The sequence below is a fragment of the Macrobrachium rosenbergii genome, chromosome 12, assembly GCF_040412425.1.
Source record: "Macrobrachium rosenbergii isolate ZJJX-2024 chromosome 12, ASM4041242v1, whole genome shotgun sequence".
Taxonomy (NCBI): Eukaryota; Metazoa; Arthropoda; class Malacostraca; order Decapoda; family Palaemonidae; genus Macrobrachium; species Macrobrachium rosenbergii.
The window spans coordinates 81461449-81486378 of NC_089752.1; the positions used below are offsets into that span (position 1 = coordinate 81461449).

Here is a 24930-nt window from a genome sequence, read left to right on the forward strand (position 1 = left end):
CATAGTTACAACTCGAAGCACACTGTCTGTTGTGTGACTCATTTCCTGTCAAGTCAACTTCTTTTTGGATTCATTTTCACCAGGCCGGCCTCCATCATATACTGTATGTATACCGTCCTGGTGACTAGCGTCAACACAGGATCAATAACATACGAAAGGATTCCCCTTCACCACACAAGTCGACTGGAAATGCACTTTCCTTAATGATCTGATTGAAGCAAAGCAGGCGACACACACACACACACACACACACACTCAGGGCAGAGGCCAAAACTGACCTGCGGCAGTGGAAGGAGTCCTGTGTTTATGGGAATGCCAGTAGAAGTGGACCTGCTGATGCTGTTGATGATGAACCTGCGGTAATTTGCTGGCTATGACGGAAAGAGGAGCTCTGATGACATCCACCGGAGTGAACGTCTGATGTCGAAGGAAGTGCGTGGCGAGGCGATCGTACACCCGTAGGAGAGGGGCGCCTGGTGCTGACGGGGGCGGTGGTGGCCACACGTAGCCGTATCCCGCAGCTGGAGGAGGCGGAGGCGGAGGCGGACAAGGCGCTGTGGCAGGCCCTAGAGAAGGTGGATGCTGCTGCATCACGCCGCCTCACGCCATTCCAAAAGCGAAACCACCACCACCACCCCTCACCCACCTCTTCCACATCCTCACTGCCATCGAGAAGAAGAAGAAGAAGAAGAAGAAGAAGAGAAGAAGACTTCTGCATGAGAGGCGAGGCGAGGCGAGGCGAGGCGTGCCCCTCCTCCTCCTCCTCCTCCTTCACTCGACTTTCTTCCTGCAGGCAAGAAACTAAACAGCGCAAGCACATTCACAAGAATGAATCCTTTCTAAAAACACGATTGCTTCATGTCGGCTGAGCACTGCCTTCAACCACTACAGGAAACACAGGTGGCTGCAGCACCTCCGGATGCACTGAATGCATCCATTCACTTCTACTGCCACAATCACCATCGACACCAACAAAACACCACTACTTTATGATGTGCATACTCCAGGTACCCAAGTGCTCACTGAACGAACAGATGGTGGCATCGGGACGGCTCAACGGGGAGGAGAGGAGAGCTGGCTGCTATCTGCATCAACCAGCTGGCGGCCCCTCTCTCTCTCTCTCTCTCTCTCTCTCTCTCTCTCCCAACACAATTCAACTAGTCGTCGTCCTCAGTAGACACGTTCTAATCAATATTGCCGGCCGAAATGTGGTCTCCCTGGATTATGCTATCCAACAGTGACATTTATAAAATATTGACAAGAAAAAACCGCCAGTCAGTTGGACGGAAAGTGAGATTCGTGTGTAGGCAGTCAGGCTGAAGTCTCTCCCACTACTTTCAGTCAATCTGAAACAAGTCCGCCAAAGGAACACCACCACCCTGCCAGAAGGGGTGTCAGTTTCGACTAAGGAGCTGCCCTTAGAAGACTGCGGGAACGCGCCAATCCAATTTCCTCACGATCTCTGCCGCACACCTTCATCGACATCACTGACCGATCTGACTTCAGTAATGAATGTGGAATTGAAATAGATGTAAGAGCAACGTTTTGTGAGCGAGAGAGAGAGAGAGAGAGAGAGAGAGAGAGAGAGAGAGAGAGAGAGAGAGAGAACGATGGTGGAGGCGGAGGCAGCAGCAATGTCCTTCGTTACACACAGCGGAAGCGGCAACGATATAAGCAATGGAGCAGCAGCAGCAGCAGCAGCAGCAGAGGAGCAGCAGCACACGTGGTGTCAGCGATTGGCTGCCTGACCGAGCCAGCCAGCAGTGCCGCCAACACTGGCGGCATTGACAGTCGGCTGAAGGAAGTGCAGCCAGCAGCTGCTGCAGACCCACCCACCCACCCACAGTCATGAGGCTCAGCAACACGCACGTACGCACGGAAGCCACACGGCTTGCTAGGTGTTACAAACCACCTCATCCGTGTTGCGTTCAAGCGTGACCTACGCAAGAAGTGGACATCCATCAAGTGAATAACATCATGCGCATATCATAAGAAATAATAAGATTTCGTATCTGAATATCACACCATGCGGTAGCTGCCACCCGGTTGACATGGTGGACCTCCTCTCTCTCTCTCTCTCTCTCTCTCTCTCTCTCTCTCTCTCTCTCTCTCTCTCTCTCTCTCTCCCGGGATCCAAAGAGAAGCAGTTTCCATCAAGCTGGAAAGGTAAGTGAGCTAACTTCACCTTGTCACAAATCAAGAGTTCTATTTGGAAAAGAAGAATGCGTGCAGGAACCAGTCATCCCCAAAACGTACTGTACAGTACAGTAGAGCTTCTGACGAAGGACGCAAAATGTGTCCATTGTGTTCAGTTCCAGTGGCGATTCTTCAAGGAGAGAAATCGAATGTTAACGTTAAGGAAAGACATCCTGATCTGCTCATCTGATGACCAAACCAGTCTCCATTTGTACTGATAGTGCTTCTCCGGCAGTGGGAGCAATTCAAACAGAACACGACAAATTTAACAATCAATTCATCTAATAATGGTCCGTAGACCCGTCAAGGCGGTCAGAATTGTGCTGAACTCATCTACTATTCAGCTAAGCGTAGACCAGTGTTTAGTGATAAGCTCAATTAAGATGATGGTGTGCTTTGAAGCGGGACCCTAAACACAACTCACATCACTAAGCAGCCAATGAAAATTTAACTTCTGGTAAAAAGTCAACAAGAGATGAGATGAGGAGGTTCAAAGGTTTAGGTTAAAGGCAGCAGCTGATGATATCAATACAAACTAAGTAAAAACACGCGCTTCTGTACAGTGTACAAAGCTATATGAAACTTTCAGCCACGGCCCATGAAACTCAGCCACAGTCTGGTGGTGGCCTCAGCCACGGCCCATGAAATTCTTAGCCACAGCCAATGAAACTCAGCCACGGTCCGGTGGTGGCCTGCATTGCTGGTACCTATATCGGTGACAGAAGTAAGATTATGGCAAAATTTAACCTTAAATGAAATAAAAACTACTGAGGCTTGAAGGCTGCAATTTGGTATCTTTGATGATTGGAAGATGGATGATCAACATACCAATTTGCGGCCCTCTAGCCTCAGTAGTTTTTAAGATGTGAGGGCGGACAGAAAAATCTGGATGGACAGACAAAGCCGTAAAAATAGTTTTCTTCCATAGAAAACAAAAAAATGTATTGTCGTCGGCCATTAAATGATCTAAGTTACCTTTAAACACTGAACATAATAAAAAATCAAAGAAACAACGACGAACGCATTATCATGGACAAAGAATTCTGTCGTTAGTTAAGAAGCAAACGAATTACCCAGCGATGTAGCAAAAAGAAAAGCTTTTTCAAAAATGCTCAATAAAATTCCCTCTGCCTTTTATTATTATACAACATATAGGAAAATAAGATTTGCCACTTTTCTACCGATTCACTCCACCTCCCCTCTGGAAAGAATGTCGAGAGTTCTTACAATTCCACCCTCCCCCCTCACCTCATATACAACATTCGGGAGGTTTCCGCATAAAATGCCACACTCCCCAACACATAAAACATTAGGGAAATATGCGCAAAAAATCCCACCCTTCCCCATCATATAAAACATTCTGGAGACACTAGATAAAATTCCACCCTCCCCTAATATAAAACATTCTGGAGATTTCTGCATAAAATTCCACTTTCCCCCCTCATATAAAACATTCTGGAGATTTCTGCACAAAATTCCATCCTTCCCCATCATATAAACCATTCTGGAGACTTCTCGATAAATTCCACCCGACCCCTTATATAAAACATTTGGGAGATATCTGCATAAAATACAACCCTCCCCCTCATATATATCATTCTAGAGATTTCTGGATAAAATTCCACCTTTCCCCATCATATAAAACATTCTAGAGATTTCTGCAAAAAAATTCTATCCACCCCCCCTCATAAAAAACATTCTGGAGATTTCTGGAAAAAAACAAGCCTCCCCTCTTATAAAATATTCTGGAGATTTCTGGGTAAAATTCCACCCTCCCCCTCATATAAAACATTCTGGAGATTTCTGAACAAAATTCCACCCTCCCCAATAATATAAAAAATTCTGGAGATTTCTGCATAAAATTCCACCCTCCCCTCCATATAAAACATTTTGGAGATTTCTGGATAAAATTCCACTCTCCCCCTCATATAAAAAATTCTGGAGATTTCTGCATAAAATTCTAGCCTCCCCTCATATAAAATACTGAAATTTTTGCAAAATAAATTCTATCCTCCCCTCATATAAAACATTCTGGAGATTTCTGGATAAAATTCCACCCTCCCCTCATATAAAACACTCTGGAGATTTCTGGATAAAATTCCAGCCTCCCCTCATATAAAAAATTCTGGAGATTTCTGCATAAAATTCCAGCCTCCCCTCATATAAAATACTGGAAATTTTTGCAAAAAAATTCTATCCTCCCCCTCATATAAAACATTCTGGAGATTTCTGGATAAAATTCCACCCTCCCCTCATATAAAACACTCTGGAGATTTCTGGATAAAATTCCAGCCTCCCCTCATATAAAACATTCTGGAGATTTCTGCAAAAACTTCCATCCTCCCCCTCATATAAAATATTCTGGAGATTTCTGCATAAAATTCCACCCTCTCCCATCATATAAAGCATTCTGGAGATTTCCGCAAAAAATTCCAGCCTCCCCCTCTCATATAAATCAATCTGGAGATTTCTGAACAAAATTCCACCCTCCCCAATCATATAAAAAAATTCTGGAAATTTATGCATAAAATTCCACCCTCCCCAATCATATAAAACATTCTGGAGATTTCTGGATAAAATTCCACCTCCCATCATATAAAACATTCTGGAGATTTCTGGAAAGAATTCTACTCTCTCCCTTCATATAAAACAATCTAGAGATTTCTGAACAAAATTCCACCTTCCCCAATAATATAAAACATTCTGAGATTTCTGCATAAAATTCCAGCCTCCCCCCTCATATAAAACATCCTGGCGATTTCTGGATAAAACTCCACCATTCTCCTCATATAAAACATTCTGGAGATTTCTGCATAAAATTCCACCCTCCCCAATCATATAAAACATTCCGGAAATTTCTGCATAAAATTCCACCCTCCCCCTCATATAAAACATTCTAGAGATTTCTGCATAAAATTCCACCCTCCCCTTCATATAAAACATTCTGGAGATTTCTGCAAAAAATTGTATCCTCCCCCTCATATGAAAGATTCTGGAGATCTGCATAAAATTCCACCCTCCCCCCTCACATAAATCATTCTGGAGATTTCTGCATAAAATTCCCCCTCCGCCCTCATATAAAACATTCTGGAGATTTCTGGATAAAATTCCACCCTCTCCCCAATATAAAACATTCTGGAGATTTCTGCAAAAAATTCTATCCTCGCATCCTCATATAAAACATTCTCGAGACTTCTGGATAAAATTCCACCCTCCCCCTTATATAAAACATTCGGGAGATTTCTGCATAAAATTCCACCCTCCCCACTCTTATAAACATTCTGGAGATTTCTGCATAGAATTCACCCACACCCTTATATAAAACATTCTGGAGAGTTCTGCATAAAATTCCACCCTCCCCAATCATATAAAACATTCTGGAGATTTCTGCATAAAATTCCACCCTCCCCTCATATAAAACAATTTTGAGATTTCTGCATAAAATTCCACCCTTCCCCTCATATAAAACATTCTGGAGATTTCTGCATAATATTCCATCCTCCCCCCTCAAATAAAACACTCTAAGAGATTTCTGAATGTTCCACACTCCCCTCATATAAAACATTCTGGAGATTTCTGGATAAAACTCCACCCTCTCCCCTCATATAAAACATTCTACAGATTTCTGCATAATATTCCATCTCCCCCATGTAAAACATTCTGGAGTTTTCTGGATAAAATTCCAGCCTCCCCCCTCTTACAAAACATTATGGAGATTTCTGCAAAAAATCCTGTCCAACCCCTTCATATAAAACATCCTCGACATTTCTGGATAAAATTCCAGCCTCACCTGTAATATAAAACATTCTGGAGATATCTGGATAACATTCCACCCTCCCCTCATATAAAACATTCTGATTTCTGCAAAAAATTCTATCCTCCTCCCTCATATAAAACATTCAGGAGATTTCCCCATAAAATTCCACGCCATCATATAAAACATTCTGGAGATTTCCACATAAAATTCAACCTTCCACCCTCATAAACAGCATTTAGGAGATTTCAGTAAAAAATTCCACAATCCCCCATACATAACATTCTGGAGATTTCTGAATAAAATTCCAACCCCCTCAATGATATAAACCATTCTGGAGATTTCTGCAAAAATATTCCACCCTCCCCCTCATGTAAAACATTCTGGAGATTTCTGAATAAAATTCCACCCTCCCCCTTTATATAAAACATTCTGGAGATTTCTGAATATTCTCCCCTCACCCTCACATAAAACATTTGGGAGGTTTCTGGATAAAATTCCACCCTCCTCATCATATAAAATATTTGGGAGATTTCTGGATAAAATTCCACCCTCCCCCTCATATAAAATATTTGGGAGATATCTGGATAAAATTCCACCCTCATATAAAACATTCTGGAGATTTCTGCATAATATTCCACCCTCCCCCTCATACAAAACATTCTGGAGATTTCTGTATAAAATTCCACCCTCCCACCTCATATAATACATTCTGGAGATTAGTAGATCAAATTTCACCCTACCCCTCATATAAAACATTCTGAAGATTTCTGCATAACATTCCATCCTCCCCGTCATACAAAACATTCTGGAGATTTCTGCATAAAATTCCACCTCATATAAAACATTCTGGAGATTTCTGGATAAAACTCCATCCTACCTCTCATATAAAAGTGTCTAGAGATTTCTGGATAAAATTCCACCCTCCACCCTCATATAAAAAATTCTGGAGATTTCTGGATAAAATTCCACCCTCCACCCTCATACACAACATTCTGGAGATTTGTGCATAAAATTCCACCCTCCCCCCTCTTATAAAACATTCTAGAGACTTCTGCTTAATATTCCACCCTCCCCTCATCTAAAACATTTTTGAGATTTCTGGATAAAATTCAACCCCCCCCCTTCATATAAAACATTCAGGAGATTTCTGCATAAAGTTCCACCCTTCCCCCCTCATATAAAACATTCTGGAGATTTCTGCATAAAATTCCACCCTCCCCTTCATATAAAACATTCTGGAGACTTCTGAATAAAATTCCACCCTCCCACCTCATATAAAACATTTTGGAGATTTTGGGATAAAATTCCACCCTCCCCCTCATACAGAAGATCCAAGAGATTTCTGGATAAAATACACTCCCCCTCATGTACAACATTCGGGAGATTTATGGTTAAAAATTCCACCCTCACCCTCACATAAAACATTCTGGAGATTTATGAATAACATTCTATCCTTCCCCTCATATGAACCATTATCGAGATTTCTGAATAAAATTCCACCCTCCCCCTCATATAAAACATTTGGGAGATTTCCACAAAAAAATCCCCCCTCCCCCTTCATATAAAAAATTCTGGAGATTTATGCATAAAATTCCACCCTCACCCTCATATAAAACCTTCAGGCGATTTCCGCATAAAATTCCACCCACCCCCATATAAAACATTCTCCAGATTTTTGCATAAAATTCAACCCTCCCCCCTCACATACAATATTCGGGAGATTTCAAAAAAATTCCACTCGCCCCATAAAAAAACATTCTGGAGAGTTCTGAATAAAATTCCACCCTCACCAGTCATATAAAACATTCTGGAGATTTCTGCATAAAATTCCACCCTCCCCGTCATATAAATCATTCTGGAGATTTCAGTATAAAATTCCACACTCCCCCTCATATAAAAAATTCTAGAGAATTCTGCAAAAAATTCCACCCTCTCCCCTCATATGAATCATTCTGGAGATTTCTGCATAAAATTCCACCCTTCCCCCTCATACAAAACAATCTGGAGATTTCTGCATAAAACCACACCCTCCCCTTTACATAAAACATTCTGGAGATTTCTGAATATTCCCCCTCCCCTCACATAAAACATTTTGGAGGTTTCTGGATAAAATTCCACCTTCCCACCTCATAAAACATTCTGTAGGTTTCTGGATAAAATTCCAACCTCCCCCTCCTTTAAAAAATTCTAGAGATTTCTGAATAATATTCCCACCTCATATAAAACATTCTGAAGATTTCTGCATAAATTCCACCCTCCCCCTCATATAAAACATTCTGGAGATTTCTGCATAAAATTCCACCCTCCTCTTCATATAAAACATTCTGGAAATTTCTGGATAAAACTCCACCCTCACCCCCTCATATAAAACATTCTAGACGTTTTGGCATAAAATTCCACCATCCCGTTCATATAAAAAATTCTGGAGGTTTCTGGATAAAACTCCACCCTCCCCACCCATATAAAACATTTGGAGATTTCGGGATAAAATTCCACCCTCCCCTGATATAAAACATTCCGAAGATTTCTGGATAAAATTTCAACCCTCCCCTGATATAAAATATTCTGGAGATTTCTGGATAAACTTCCAATCTCCCCCCTCATATAAAAAATTCGGGGGATTTCTGCATAAAATTCCACCCTCACCCCTCATATAAAACATTCTGGAGACTTCTGCAAAATATTCCACCCTACACCTCATATAGAACATTCTTGAGATTTCTGCATAAGATTGAACCCTCTCCCTCATATGAAGTATGCAGGAGATTTCTGCATAAAAGTCCACCCTCCCCCTCATATAAGAAATTCTGGAGATTTCTGCATAAAATTCCACCCTCCCACTCATATAAAACATTCTGGAGATTTCTGTATAATATTCCATCCTCCCCCCATACAAAACATTCTGGAGATTTCTGCATAAAATTCTACCCTTCCACCTCATATAAAGCACTCTGGAGATTTCTGGATAAAACTCCATGCTCCCTCTCATATAAAACACTCTGGAGATTTCTGCATAAAATTCAACCCTACCCCCTCATATAAAACATTCTGGAGATTTCTGCATAATATTCCACCCTTCCCCCCTCACATAAAACATTCTGGAGATTTCTGCATAAAATTCCACCCTCCCCCTCATATTAAACATTTTGGAGATTTGTGCATAAAATTCCAATCTCCCCATCATATACCACATTCTGGAGAGGATTTCTGCATAAAATTCCAACCCCCCTCATATAAAACATTCTGGAGTTTTCTGCATAAAATTACACCCTCCCCTTCATATAAAACATTCTGGAGATTTCTGCATAAAATTCCACCCTCCCCCTCATATAAAACATTCTGGAGATTTTTACAAAAAATCCTCCCTCCCCCTCATACAAAATATTCTGGGGATTTCTGTATAATATTCAACTCTCCCAGTTATATAAAACATTCTGGAGATTTCTGTATAAAATTCCCCCTCCCCCATATAAAAAATTCTGGAGATTTCTGCATAAATTCCCCAACCTCTCCCTCATATAAAACATTTTGGAGATTTCTGCAAAGTATTCCCCGTCTCGTCTCATATAAAACATTTTGGAGAGTTTTGTAAAATACTTCCCCATCTCCCATCATATAAAACATTCTTGAGATTTCTGCATAATATTCCACCCTCTCCCCTCATATAAAACATTTTGAAGATTTCTGCATATCCCACCCGTCCCCCTCATATAAAACATTCTAGAGATTTCTGCATAATATTCCACCTTCCCCCTCATATAAAATATTCTGGAGATTTCTGCATAATATTCCACCTTCCCCCTCATATAAAATATTCTGGAAATTTCTGCATAATTTTCCCCCACCCCCTCGTATAAATCATTCTGGATATCTCTGCATAAAATTCCATCCTCATTTTGGAGATTTCTGCTTAATATTCCACCCTCCCCCTCATATATATTATTCTGGAGATTTCTGCATAAAATTCCACCTCCCTCTCATATGAAACATTCTGGAGATTTCTGCATAATATTCCCCCCTCCACCTCACATAAAAAAATTGGAAGATTTCAGCATAAAATTCCCCTCCCCTTACATAAAACATTCTGGAGATTCCTGCATAATATTCTCCCCTCCCCTCATATAAATATTCCGGAGATTTCAGAAAAATATTCCACCTTTCCCCCTTACATAAAACATTCTGGAGATTTCTCCATAAAATTCCCCCCTCCCCTCATATAAAGTATTGTGGAGATTTCTGCATAATATTCCCCCCTCCCCCTCATATAAAGCATTCTGGAGATTTCTGCATAATATTCAGCCCTCTCCATCATATAAAACATTCTGCAGATTTCTGCATAACATTCCACCCTCCCCCTCATATAAAACATCCCGGAGATTTATGTATAAAATTCCATGCTCCACCTCATATAAAACATTGAGATTTTGCATAAATTTCAGCACCCTCCCCCTCATATAAAATATTCTGGAGATTTTTGCATAATATTCCAACCTCCCCCTCATATAAAACATTCAGGAGATTTCTGCATAAATTTCCCCATCTTCCCCCTCATATAAAATATTCTGAAGATTTAGGCATAATATCCCACCCTTCCCCTTATATAAAACATTCAGGAGATTTCTACATAAAATTCCAACCTCGCCCTCATATAAAACATTCTGGAGATTTCTGCATAAAATTCCACCCTCCACCCTAAATAAAACATTCTGGAGATTTCTACATAAAATTCCTCCCTTCCCCTCATATAAAACATTCTGGAGATTTCTGCATAATATTCCACCCAGGCCCTCATATAAAACATTCTAGAGATTTCTGCATATTATTCCATCCTCTCCCCTCATACAATATTCTGGAGATTTCTGCACAATATTTCCCTTCCCCGTCATATAAATCATTCTGGAGATTTCTACATAAAATTGCACCCTCCCCTCATACAAAACATTCCGGAGATTTCTGCATAATATTCCCTACTCCCTCCTCATATAAAACATTATGGAGATTTCTGCATAATATTCCACCCTCGCCACTCATATAAAACATTCTGGAGATTTCTGCATAATATTCCACCCTTCCCCCTCATATAAATCATTCTGGAGATTTCTGCATAAAATTCCCCCTCCGCCCTCATATAAAACATTCTGGAGATTTCTGCATAATATTCCACCCTCCCCGTCATATAAAACATTCTGACATTCTGAAGATTTCAGCATAAAATTCCACCATCCCCCTTATATAAAACATTCTGGAGATTTCTGAATAATATTCCCCCTCCCCGTCATATAAAAAATTCTGGAGATTTCTGCATAATATTCCCCCCCTCCCACTCATATAAAACATTCTGAAGATTTTTCATAACATCCCACCCTTTCCCTTACATAAAACATTCTGGAGATTTCTGCATAAAATTCCACCCTCCCCTTGCATAAAAAATTCTAGAGATTTCTGCATAATATTCCCAACTCCCCACTCATATAAAATATTTTGAAGATTTCTGCATAATATCCCACCCTCCCCCTAATATAAAACATTCAGGAGATTTCTGCATAAAATTCCCCCTCATATAAATCATTCTGGGGTTTTCTCCATAAAATTCCAACCTCCCCTCATATAAAACATTCTGGAGACTTTGCATAATATTCCACCCTCCCCATCATATAAAACATTCTGAAAATTTCAGCATAAAATTCCACCCTCGCCCTTATATAAAACATTCTGGAGATTTCTTCACAATGTTCCCCCTCCCCTTTTTTTTAAAACATTCGAGAGATTTCTGCATAAATTTCCCCACTTCCCCCCTCATATAAAATATTCTGAAGATTTCTGCATAATATCCCACCCTCCTCCTCATATAAAATATTCTGGAGATTTCTGCATAAATTTCCCATCTCCCCCCCTCATATAAAATATTCTGTAGATTTCTGCATAATATCCCACCCTCCCCATCACATAAAACATTCTGAAGATTTCTGCAAAATATCTCCCCCCTCGCCCTCATATAAAATATTCTGAAGATTTCTGCAAAATATCCCACCCTCCCCTCATATAAAACATTCTGAAGATTTCTGCATAACATTCCACCCTCCCTCTTATATAAAACATTAAAACATTCCGGGGATTTCTGCATAATATCCCACCCTTCCGCTCATATAAAATATTCTGAAGATTTCTGCAAAATATCCCACTCCCCATCCTATAAAACTTTCTGAAGATTTCAGCATAAAATTCCACCCTCCCTCTTATATAAAACATTCTGGAGATTTCTGCATAATATTACCCCTCCCCCTCATATAAAACATTGTGGAGATTTCTGCATAAAATTCCACTCTCCCCTTATATAAAATATTCTGGAGATTTCTGCATAAAATTCTACTCCCCCCTCATATAAAACATTCTGGAGATTTCTGTATAATATCCACCCTCCCTTTATATAAATTTTTCTGCAATGTTTGCATAAAATTCCACCCTCCCCTTCATATAAAATATTATCGAGATTTCTGCATAAAATTCCCCCTCTCCCTCATATAAAACATTCTGGAGATTTCTGCATAATATTCTACTCTCCCCTCATTTAAAACATACTGGAGATTTCTGCATAAAATTCCACCCTCCCCTCTCATATAAAACATTCTGAAGATTTCTGCATAAAATTCCCCCTCCCCCTCATATAAAACATTCTGGAGATTTCTGCAAAATATTCCCCCCTTCCCACTCATATAAAACATTCTGGAGATTTCTCCAAAAATTCCACCCTCTACCTTATATAAAATATTCTGGAGATTTCTCCATATTGCACCCTCCCACCTCATATAAAACATTATGGAGATTTCTGCAAAAATTGCACCCATCCCCCAAATAAAATATTCTGGAGATTTCTGCATAAAATTCCACCCTCCCCCTCATATAAAACATCCTGGAGATTTCTGCACGATATTACACCATCCAACCCCCTTGTATAAAATATTCTGGAAATTTCTGCATAAAATTCCCCCTCCCCTCATATAGAACATTCTGGAGATTTCTGCATAATATTCTCCCCTTCCCCCTTATATAAAACATTCAGGAGATTTCTGCAAAAATTCCACGCTCCCCCTCATATAAAACATTCTGGAGATTTCTGCATAATCCACCCTCCCCCTTCATATAAAACATTCTTGAGATTTCTGCAAAAATTGCACCCTCCCCCTCATATAAAACATTCTGGAGATTTCTACTTAAAATTCCACCCTCCCCTCATATAAAACATTCTGGAGATTGCTGTATAAAATTCCACCCTCCCCGCTCATATATAACATCCTGGATATTTCTGCATAATATTCCACCTTCCCCCCTCATATAAAACATTCTGGAGATTTCTGCATAAAATTCCCACTCCCCCTCATACAAAACATTCTGGAGACTTTTGTATAAAATTCCAACCTCCCTCCTCAAATAAAACTTTCTGGAGATTTTTGCATAAAATTCCACCCTCCCCTCATATGAAACATTCTGGAGATTTCTGCATAAAATTCCACCCACCCTCTTATATAAACCATTCTGGAGATTTCTGCATAATATTCCACCCTCCCCCGTCGTATAAAACATTCTGGAGATATTTGCATAAAATTCCCCCCTCCCCTCATGCAGAACATTCTGGAGATTTCTGCATAAAATTCCCTCCTCACCCTCATATAAAACATTCTGGAGATTTCTGCATAATATTCCACCCTCCCCCCTCATATGAAATACTCTGGAGATTTCTGCATAAAATTCCCGCCTCCACATCATACAAAACATTCTGGAGATTTATGGATAAAATTCCTCCCCTCTCCCCAACACAAAAAATATTCTGGAGATTTCTGGATAAAATTCCCCCCTCCTCCTCATATAAAACATTCTGGAGATTTCTGCATAATATTCCACCCTCCCCCTCATATAAAACATTCTGAAGACTTCCACAAAAAATACAGTAGAGATGAAAACACTTAGATTGTGGAGTGACAAAAAATGGATAGAATAAAACTGAAAGAATATGAGGGACTACTAAATTCGTAGAACTATCAAAGAAGGCCCAGGAAAGAAGACTGCAGTGGCATGGCCATGTTATGAGAACAGATGAGACATTCGCATGGAGGAGAGTGACGCCGATGGAGGTGCCTGGTGGGAGAGCGAGAGGAAGACCGAAGCGAAGGTGGGTGGAGGTAGTTAATGAAGACCTGAGAGACAAACAATTGTCAGGGGACACTTTGTATGACCAAGCCAGGTGGAGGAAAGCTGTCAGATATATCAACTCCACACAAAAGTGGGAAAAGATGCAGAGAAAGGAAATTATATAAATATATATGGCATGTGTATATATATATATATATATATATATATATATATATATATATATATATATATATATATATATATATATATATATATATATATATATCACAGACACAGGACTTATTTACAAACATGCATCACGGGTGGGAAGATCTATAAATTCATTAGCCCCTGAGATCAAGAAGGCTTACTCTATTTGCAAATCTTATGTAGGTGTCGTTACATCTTTTCCCAAGCTACTTCCTTAAAATCTATATATTTTACATATTTCTTTTGAAAAAAAAAGGATCGAGTTTATTCTTGCCTTCACTGATATTCCTAAACAACTTTTATTTATAAAACTGGACTTATAATCTCTTACTTTCAATACATTGCAAGAAAATATCTTTTCTGGCCCTGCCCAATTCACTGTATCGTGTTTATTAACATGCGAAAATTCTACTACTCCCTTGCGCTTATCAGATTTTTTTCAGTTTGACCAATACAAGAGTTGTCACATGACTTACATAGGATTTGACTGTGGCGAAGACGTGAGTAACAGGCTGCATCTACTGTACAAAGAACAAACAGACAGGCTAATAGCTCTTGCGAGCGGAAATGTAGTGCCGGACATGAGGCGAACAACACACACCGCAGAGTACAATCAACTGTGTTTGCTGGAGGATGGAAAGATGTACATAAATCAATATACAAGACACAAATGAAGTTATGATACATATAACTGGAATGCTCGTGCTAAGAATGATACATTTAACCTAACGTTAATATGAATGATAATATAAGTACAAAGGATGCGTGTCATCCGCTGTGTTTCTTGTATGCGTGTGTCTGGCACGCAGAGGTGCTCGTTGTGAGATGAGCTGGCCAGGTAAGACGGACTGTGTGGGGGTTCGGGGGAGCCCTGCACCACATGCTCATCCTCAAACACTGTCAGCAGTGCTTTATATGTGCTTGCTTCTTTTTATTGTCTTCTTGAACGATACATTATCTTTGAAACAATTACTTTATGGGAGTATAAGCAGGATATTTGTATTGTAAATATCTCTATCATCATAAAGTCTTTTTTGCCACTCTTAATAATATGTCTAATACATAATCAGGATACTTAAAGTTCTTGCCTGTATCCCTAATCGTATCTATTTCATCATCAATGTATTAAGGGTACACACACACACACACACACACACATATATATATATATATATATATATATATATATATATATATATATATATATATATATATATATATATATATATATGTATATATATATATATATATATATATATATATATATATATATATATATATATATATATATATATATGAATGTCTTTTTGCCCATTATGGAACATCACAGTTTACGCCAGATTTTGGGCTTCAACCCAGCTGTCAAGCACATCTTTAGACGGTACGAACGACTAGTACATGGGTTACACAAGAGGAAGAAGCAGAGAAATTTTCTACAAGAATGCCTACAGGAACAAGTTTCTCCCAAAATGTACGGCTTCACGCGTTGGACATCGGCGTCAGACCCATTTCCGGACTCCATCCGCACATTCCTCCAAGACAGAATACAAGCCACACACCAAGACATCTATGTGATTAGAAGAAAATTAAGTGAGCTAGCCACGTCGCTTCGCCTCATGTGCAGGGATGATGGTATGTACAGATATCTTTCATATTTTGTGCTATCAGGTGCTACTGAAAGCAGTGAGTCCCACTCCAGAAATTTGTGCTACAAATTAAAAAGACTGATTAGGAACAGCGTATGGAATAATCTTGGCCTTCCCAATAATGTGGTGAATCTCTCTAACCATGCCCTCACTGCAGAAGAACAGACCGTTTTAAATCTTGGAGTTTCATTCGCTCTAAAACCTGGTCCCGAGAGTAATCTTAATTTCCTAGTTGCTTTTGATAAACATTTTGCAAAAAACAATTATGACAAGAAAGAGGCATGTCTCAAAGGCATTTTGCTAAATGTCTTGGAGCAAAATAACAACAAAAATTCGCTCCCGAAAAGATTCCAAAATGCGTTAGTTACTTTAAGGAAAAGGGGGGATATCATCATCACAAAATCTGTCAAAGACGGGAAAATAGTTCTCTTAGACAAGGAGACATACATCAATAAGTTCAAGAACTTCTAAACGATGCGGAGACCTATGACAAATTAACGAAAGATCCCACAACAAATATTGCTGCTCAATTTAACAAATCAGTCAGAACCATAGGGGGCAATAAGAAGGACATAGAACTACTAGAGACATTCAAGGTAATCAACCCCTCTCTCCCCTATTTTTACAGCCTCCCGAAAACACATAAAGATTGGATTCCTTTACGCCCCATAATATCTAGCAGGGGCTCTTTCATGTACAAATTATCAAAATGGCTCGCAGACCTGTTATCACCCTTTCTAGGAACCTTCTCATCCTCCCACGTCAAACATGCAGAGGATTTTATACAAAAATTTAATAGTTTAAACATCCCCTCAAACAACATCAAATTGCTCAGCCTAGACGTCGAGTCATTATTTACTGAAGTCCCGATTGCCGGCGTGTTGTCTTTCTTAGAGAGGAAGTTACAACCATATGAAGACCATTTTCCTCTTGGCATAGATAAATCTTTAAAACTTATCAACCTCTGTGTAACTAACAACGTGTTTTCTTTCAATGGTAATTTTTACAAACAAAAATTTGGCTGTAGCATGGGAAGTCCCCTATCACCCCTTCTAGCAAACTTGTACATGAAATATTTCGAAACCGAACTTTTGTCGTCTATCAAACCCCGTAATATGATCTGGCTTAGATATGTAGATGATATCTTTACTTTCTGGGACAATAGCTGGGGGGACTTTAATGAATTTTTTAATAGGCTAAATTCGCTAGTTCCGACCATAAAATTCAAAACGGAATGGGAAAAGGACGGAAAACTGCCGTTCCTAGATGTACTGATCATAAGAAAACAGAACAGATATGCATTTACAATATATAGAAAACCCACCTTCGCTGTTTCCTACATTCATTTCTTAAGCTACCACGATGTCTCCGTAAAAATCATGGTAGGGTGCAACTTATTCCTCAGAGGACTTAGGATATGTTCAAATGAGTACCTAGATAAAGAATTCAACAAGATCCGCCAACACCTAACGCAACTGCTCTATCCACCACACATCATCGAGAGGGCTATTAACAAAGCGAATAAAATATACTATAGAGGTCCCACTCACAACAGACAAATAGATTTCAACAACAAAATAAAGCTTCCATTTACTAAAAACATCCAAAAAGCCACCGAACAACTCAGGTCTAACAAACCCTTCATTTTCCATTATCCCAAATCCATCGAGTTCGCTCATTAACGTAAACTTAAATAACAAAGGGTTAGAAGCCGGAGTTTACAAGATACCGTGTAGCAATTGTAATGACATTTACGTAGGCGAGACAGGTAGATCGCTCTCGCAAAGAATAACAGAGCACAAAAGATCAGTATGTTAAGCTTCGGAGAGTTCGGGGATTTTCCTACATATCAGAAATACAGGACATGTCATAAACTGGAGTGGGGCGGAGTTGGTTTTCAAAAGTAGCTGTCCGTACAAAAGAAAGATGCTGGAATCTGCTATCATCAATCAAACCAACAATATGAACCTGTCAGGAGGACATTGGAAATCGGACGACATTGATGCCTTAATCCTCAGACCCCTCCTGAAGAAGATGACCCAAGAAACGCAACCTCCAGATCCGTCGCCAAACGGGAGCTAATGAGGCCAAAAACCACTAGGAATTGGTCATTCTCCTCCTTCTTAGAAACGGTCACCTTCATACCTCGGAGACTTAAGGCCACACCTTTATGTTTTGTATATATACCCTTGTAACATTTCATCTGTCCATATTCTACCAGTGAACAGGGGCACAGAAGCAAGTGCCCGAAATATATGGTTTCAACGTTTAAATAGTGTTTTATGGGCCTTCTTATATTCATATATATATATATATATATATATATATATATATATATATATATTTATATATATATATATATATATATATATATATATATATATATATATATATATATATATATTATATATATATATATATATATATACATATATATATATATATATATATATATATACATACATATATATATATATATATATATATATATATATATATATATATATATATATATATATATATATATATATATATATATATATATATATATATATATATATATATATGGCATGCAGGTGGCCACTGACCCAGAAAGGATGGAAATTAAGGTATTCCTTGTGATTTTTGACTTCGTTAGCTCCTGTCTGGCGATGCATCTGGTGGTCTGTTTTCTGAAACACCTTCTTAAGAAGAGGCCTGAGGACTAACCCGTCAATGTCATCCGATTTCCAATGTCCTCCTGACAGGTTCATATTGTCTGTTTGACTGATGATAGCAGATTCCAGCATTTTCCTTTTGTACGGACAACTACCTTTGAAAACCAGCTCTGCCCCACTCCAGTTTATGGCATGGCCTCTGTCCCTAATATGTATAACTCTCTGAAGCATATCGCACTGATCTTTTGTGCGCTGTTATTCTTTGCGAGATGGACCTACCCGTCTCCCCCACATAAATCATTTATAATATATATATATATATATATATATATATATATATTATATATATATATATATATATATATATATATATATATATATATATATATATATATATATATATATATATATATATATATATATATATATATATATATATATATCCAGATCAAGGGCGGGAATACAGAAGCAGATGACACAGTAACCATTTATTCCGACGTTTCATGATTCTTAATCACATCATCAGGGAGATCTACGACAATAAAATACAATATATATATTAATATAGATTAATTAAAAGAGCTATATACAAGACTTACTTTAAAAACGTAGAAAGCACGCTAAGAAAATTGATAAAAACAGAACACAAAACGATAAAATGATCATCAGGAACAGACAACACACTGAAACACAGACGCACTTAGAAACAAAATAGTAAAAACCAGACAGCATACTTAAATACTCGTACAGACGCACTGAAAAAAACAGTGGAGGGTACCCTACCATTCCAGAAGGCAAGGAGAGCTCCGTATAAAACGCAAACAAAATGTTTTTTCAGAAAAAGGCAGAAAGTTAAGACAAATACAAGGGTACAGCAGTTGTTTGACAGTTCAATGAGGGAACTAGTTGTTTAATATTTAGTGTTTCGAGAATAAGTAGTTCTTGAGGATAGCTTGCATAATCAATAATCTTAAACAGTAATGTCTTTTCATGCATTATTGCATTATGTTTACTAATGAGCTCGGAAATTACAGCGAGAGAAAAACTGATGCAATTTTTTTTGTGTTCAATAATTGAGTGGAACGCTAGCAAAGTATGGCTTCCTTTTAATCAGAAAAACAAAAGTTACTGATTGATTTGTTTGTCTGGCCATTTCCCATATTGATTTTGCTTACAGTGGTAACTACTTTATTTTTATAGATATGTATAAACTTGTATATACATTTGAAAAGATGGTGATTTTTTCTATTCTATAACTTTTGTTGCGAAACATTTGGTCAAACAGACCACCAGTTCTGTGGGAATGCTTTTTGACAATAAAATGATTGATAGGATTACTTTCACTATTTTTATTCTTATTTCACATAAGAATAAAAATACTCATTCCCATTAAAACATACGTTCTGAACAACTGTTACTGTGTTGTTTTTTTATAAAACCATTATTTTATGAGATATTTCAATTTTAAGCGATTTCCAATTTGGCGGCTATTTTCCAATATAACGGCTAACGCAAGCGTGGGAGGCGGAGGCCACAGTATGGGACCTTTGATTTGTTGTTCATGTCACGTACCTACCTACATCTTTGCAAAGTTTTAGCTTTTCTCTAATTTCATTTCACATCAAAACCCTAAAGTTCCAGGGCTGAACAAGCAAAGCTCCGAATGACCATCAACTGTCAAAACTGGAATCACTTTTCATTAAACAGCTAGATGCCCAGTTAAATACCCACACCACATCAACTGTCACCTCTGTAGTATAGCTCTCGTCACGTCAGCTCCGTTGGAGCAGCCAAAACGGACCCTGAGCTGCGTGGCGTTCAGTTTTTACCTTCAGTACTACACGGTAACCTTTGTTCCTTTTTATCACATTTCCTTTTATACTTTCATTATTTCATGTACAAAAACTTTTTTTTTAGGCCTCAGTCTGTTTTTAATTCTTATTCTGTAATTTATAGCTTTGAAAATGGGACAGATGGTCCTGAAACGCCAGCCAAATAAAAAAATAAAGTTCATTGAGAGGAAAAAACGAATTGTCCTTCTCCCCAAACTCGCTGCTATTCATCGGGTCTAAAGCAACCGCCGTCAACTTTGATATAAAATATATATATATATATATATATATATATATAATATATTTATAGGTATATACATATATATTATATATACTTAATAATGGTACATATTTATATATACACATATATATATATATATATTATATATCTATATACATATATATATATATACATATATATATATATACATTTATATATATACATATATATATATATATATATATATATATATATATATATATATATATAATATTAATAATTTTAAGGCAAAATGTGACTCAGATGAGATGAAGAGACGTGTTCAAACTGCCACACAAAGCTTCAATAGAACTTATAAAATTGTGTATCAAAGGTTGCAAGTTCACTTTTAATTAATGGTAATTATTATGAGCAGAAATTCGGTAAGGCCATGGGAAATCCTCTTTGTCCTATACTTAGCAATCTATATATGGAGTTGTTCGAGAGAAAACATTTACCGAACTTATTGCCAAGAGGTGTTGTGGGTACGACATGTGGACGACATCTTTTGTTCATGGCCAGTGAAAAGGAACCTGAACCTAAATAACTTTCTGAGTAGATTAAATGCACTAGTACCCTCCATGAAGTTCACCCTTGAGAATAAAGAAGAGGAAAATTGCCATTTTAGACGTGTTGGTTGGTATGTACTACATAGATCCGAGAGAAAGTTCAAATTTTCTGTCTATAGGAAGCCCACAAATATCTGTTCTTGTGTTCACTTTTACTCTAACCATCCATTTAAAACTAAGACTGCTGTTTTTTCTGCTATGTTCTTAAAGGCACTGCGGGTCAGTAGCCCGGAATTTTTAGATCAAGAACTTGACAAGATACGTGAAATTGCTGGCAATTTGAGGTATCCAAACAGTTTTATTGAAAACACCTTTTGTAAAGCCAGAAACATGTTTTACGGATTGACGAAAAGTGAAAAGTTCGAAAACGAAAATCTTTCAGTGGTTCCTTTTTATACATGTTTTAATAACATTCCGAGACAAGTCAAGCCACTGGGTATCAATGTTGTGTTTAAAACGCTAGGAGCTATTAGAAATCCGCTAATTAGAAATTCACCGGGAAATGGAACAGGATGTATTTATAAGATCCGTGCAAACAATGTAATAAAACTCAAGTTGGACAGTGGGGAGACGCTGGCTGTTCGATTAAAAAGTTAAGCATACCTTAGTTTTATCAGACCACTGAGCTGATTAACAGCTCTCCTAGAGAGGGCTGGCCCGAAGGATTAGACTTATTTTACGTGGCTAAGAACCAACTGGTTACTTAGCAACGGGACCTACAGCTTATTTGTGGAATCCGAACCACATTATAGCGAGAAATGAATTTCTATCACCAGAAATAAATTCCAACAACACAAATATAGTGTTAGCACTGGTAACATGTCATATGCATTATTTGTACACATGAATAATAGTAATCATGGAATCAGTTAATAATGTTTTGCAAAGATCTAGTGAAAAGAAATTTAATAAAATCCTGTATAATTAAAAAAGACTGCGACAATTTATTAAATATCTGCCTAGGTTTGTATAAAGTTGATGAAATTTTAACGAATGGTATTTTAAAACAAGTAGGCCATTAAGCATTACCACTGTTCGACAATTGTTGGGATTGTTTATCTCCTTAGCATTGTTTGTCTTGCCACGAAGTCTTCTCCTTGTGACTCTGTATTTGTTTCCTTGGCTGGCACTTGTATACCCGAACCCTGGTGAGGTGTAGAAATACTGTAGCCTATATACAGTCAAGGGCTCCATTCAAGTCATTTCTTTTCACCTTTCTCTTTCTCCTGGCTGATCATCACACGTCTCCAGTGATTTGTTGCAATATATACATATATACACACAAACACATGTATACACACACACACACACATGTATATGAATGAATCACACAAAAGTGATTATAATCATCACACACACACACACACACACACACACACACACACACACACACACATATATATATATATATATATATATATATATATATATATATATATATATATATCTTAGTTTTCTTCAGCCCATTGTTAACTGAAAGAGGGGTGGCTAGAGGTGGGAATGAACTGTTAAGACCGCAGGTTTGTTAGCTATGAGAAATACAAATTAATTTAAATTTGTCATTTGTTCATACACGGAACAAACCTGGGTCTTAGCATTAAGATAGACTCACTTTTGGTGGAAGGTAAGAGAATCCTGAACCGACTGGAGGTTTGACACACCCGGTCATACTGCCTGAGTAAGAGAATTCAAAGGAATTCTCTGATCTGTTAGATACATGGGTATCAACAGTCAGATTACTGGGCTCAGTCCAATGCAGAAATTCACTGCATTAGAGGAAGTCAGAGATCCATATCTGTTCAGATAACAACTAGGTAGCCACCTACAGTATACTATACATGTTTGTTGTCATTCCTCTCTCTCCATGCTAGAGAGACGAAGGGTTTGGTACTGCGAGGTTTATTCGTGTAAAATAAAAACAATGTAACAGTAAGGCTACTTCACTTACCTGTATCTGACCCGTTCCAGCGTATGATGGATCCATCTTCTTACCGCCCGTAGGTTGAGAGGAAAGGATCTCAATCATGCTCACTTTCACACCATCATCTTAGGCCTGGGCTAACAAAAAGTCTTCGGCATCCCGGTCTGAGATGTCGAGTCCTTTTTAGATAGCAACGCAGTGCTCTAACGGGGCAAAGGAGCAATTCATCTGGATCATCGTTAACAAAATCCCGAAGGGGAGGGCTGGAAAAGGAGGTAACCCTGCATCATGAACCGAGGGGTTTTGAGTCTTAACCACGAATTCCGGGACAAAATCGAACGCTGCTGACTTCCATCCAACCCCCGGTATGTTTAGCATCAAAAGCTAGGCCATGGAGTTCGCCCACTCTCTTCGAAGCAGCCAAGGCTAGAAGGAAAACCATCTTGAGGGTCATGTTACTACTGTACGGTGACCGACGCAGCGGTTCGTTCGTATGGGGCTCGAGTGAGACTGCAGCACTTAGCACCAGTCAGGCCCAGTTCTCTACGAGGACAAGACTGTTCAAAACAAAGATTTCCCAAGATGAAGCTAGGTCCACGTCCTTCAAACGAAGAACCAATCCCAAGGCAGCCCTGCAGCCCTTAATAGCAGAAAAAGAAAGGCGTTCCTCTGTTCTGATGAACATCAGATGTATAAACTGATTTCTTAACTTCGTTACTTTAATCAAATGAGGCAGAAATATTGGTAAGCTTTCTGTGAACAATTTATTTAAATCCATTGTTACATCTATGTATTAGGCAATCTAAAAAGGATAGGCAGCCGTCATTCCCCTTTTCCACTGTAAATGTTTTGACGGAACCAATTAATTGAATGTACCAAAGTATTTACATTTTTTCCCTTGCCAAATACATGTCATCAACATATCTGAACATACTACACTGCGCAGAATAATTTTGTTTAGTGTTTTGCTTTCGAAAAATCCATACAAAAATTACTCAAAACTGGAGATAAAGGGTTACCCACAGCCATATCAAATTTTGAAAATAAAATTTCCCGCTGAAGTCAAATTTACATTCTTTTACACATATTTTTATCAGTTGTATTTGCGTTCTTTAAACATGGTATTTAAAGTTATCCGCTCTCTTAGGCACCAAAATAAATTCCATCTGACCGTCAACTGGTCCCAAAAACCTTTCTCATCGTTCATCTTGCGACTCCGAATAAAAACAAGAGCAGATTTTCGAAGATCGGATGTTACAACACTTAGCAAATTCAACCTGTACACTAAAGATGAGACTCAGGAAAACAGATTAGAAACTGCTGCATTTCTTACCCACACAAGAAGAGCTAAAATTATATTTTTCGTATATCCTTTAGAGCTTTCATTTGACGTGCAACGAGACTTTTTCTATGTCCGCTAAAATTTAAATAGACTGAACTTAGCATCTTCTGATGCACAATGAACCTTGGCCCAGGTTTGCCATGATTAGTGGTGGTGCCTCCCTTCCCATTCCCCTCGTGTGTCTTCAATCTCACTCCTAAAAGGAACATTTTTCATATTAAATGATTAACCATAAGTTAAATAAATACCCTATGGAAATCAACATGTTAGGCGCACTGACAGTTTTTTTTAATGTGTGCGCGCGTGTGTGTCAAGTCAGTCAGACAGCCTGCATGGTTCCTGGTGGCACCAAGGGTTGGAATACAAGACATCTACATGGATGAAAACTAGGAGATGGGAGACTGGTGGTTTATG

At 38.3% G+C, this 24930-nt stretch overlaps 1 protein-coding gene across 7 annotated transcripts in view; it reads right to left on the reverse strand.

Moving 5' to 3' along the window:
• Window positions 1-24930, reverse strand: part of LOC136843737 (eukaryotic translation initiation factor 4 gamma 1-like) — a 721796-nt gene that overhangs the window by 502429 nt on the left and 194437 nt on the right. For 2 of the 7 annotated variants that reach the window (XM_067112377.1, XM_067112376.1), the window contains exon 1: window positions 279-1024. The exons of the other annotated variants lie outside the window; for them this stretch is intronic. In XM_067112377.1, coding sequence (XP_066968478.1) covers window positions 279-591 — 313 coding nt within the window. In that variant the 5' untranslated portion in view covers window positions 592-1024. Of the gene's footprint in view, window positions 1-278; window positions 1025-24930 lie in introns of those variants that run through there. 7 annotated transcript variants of the gene reach the window in all.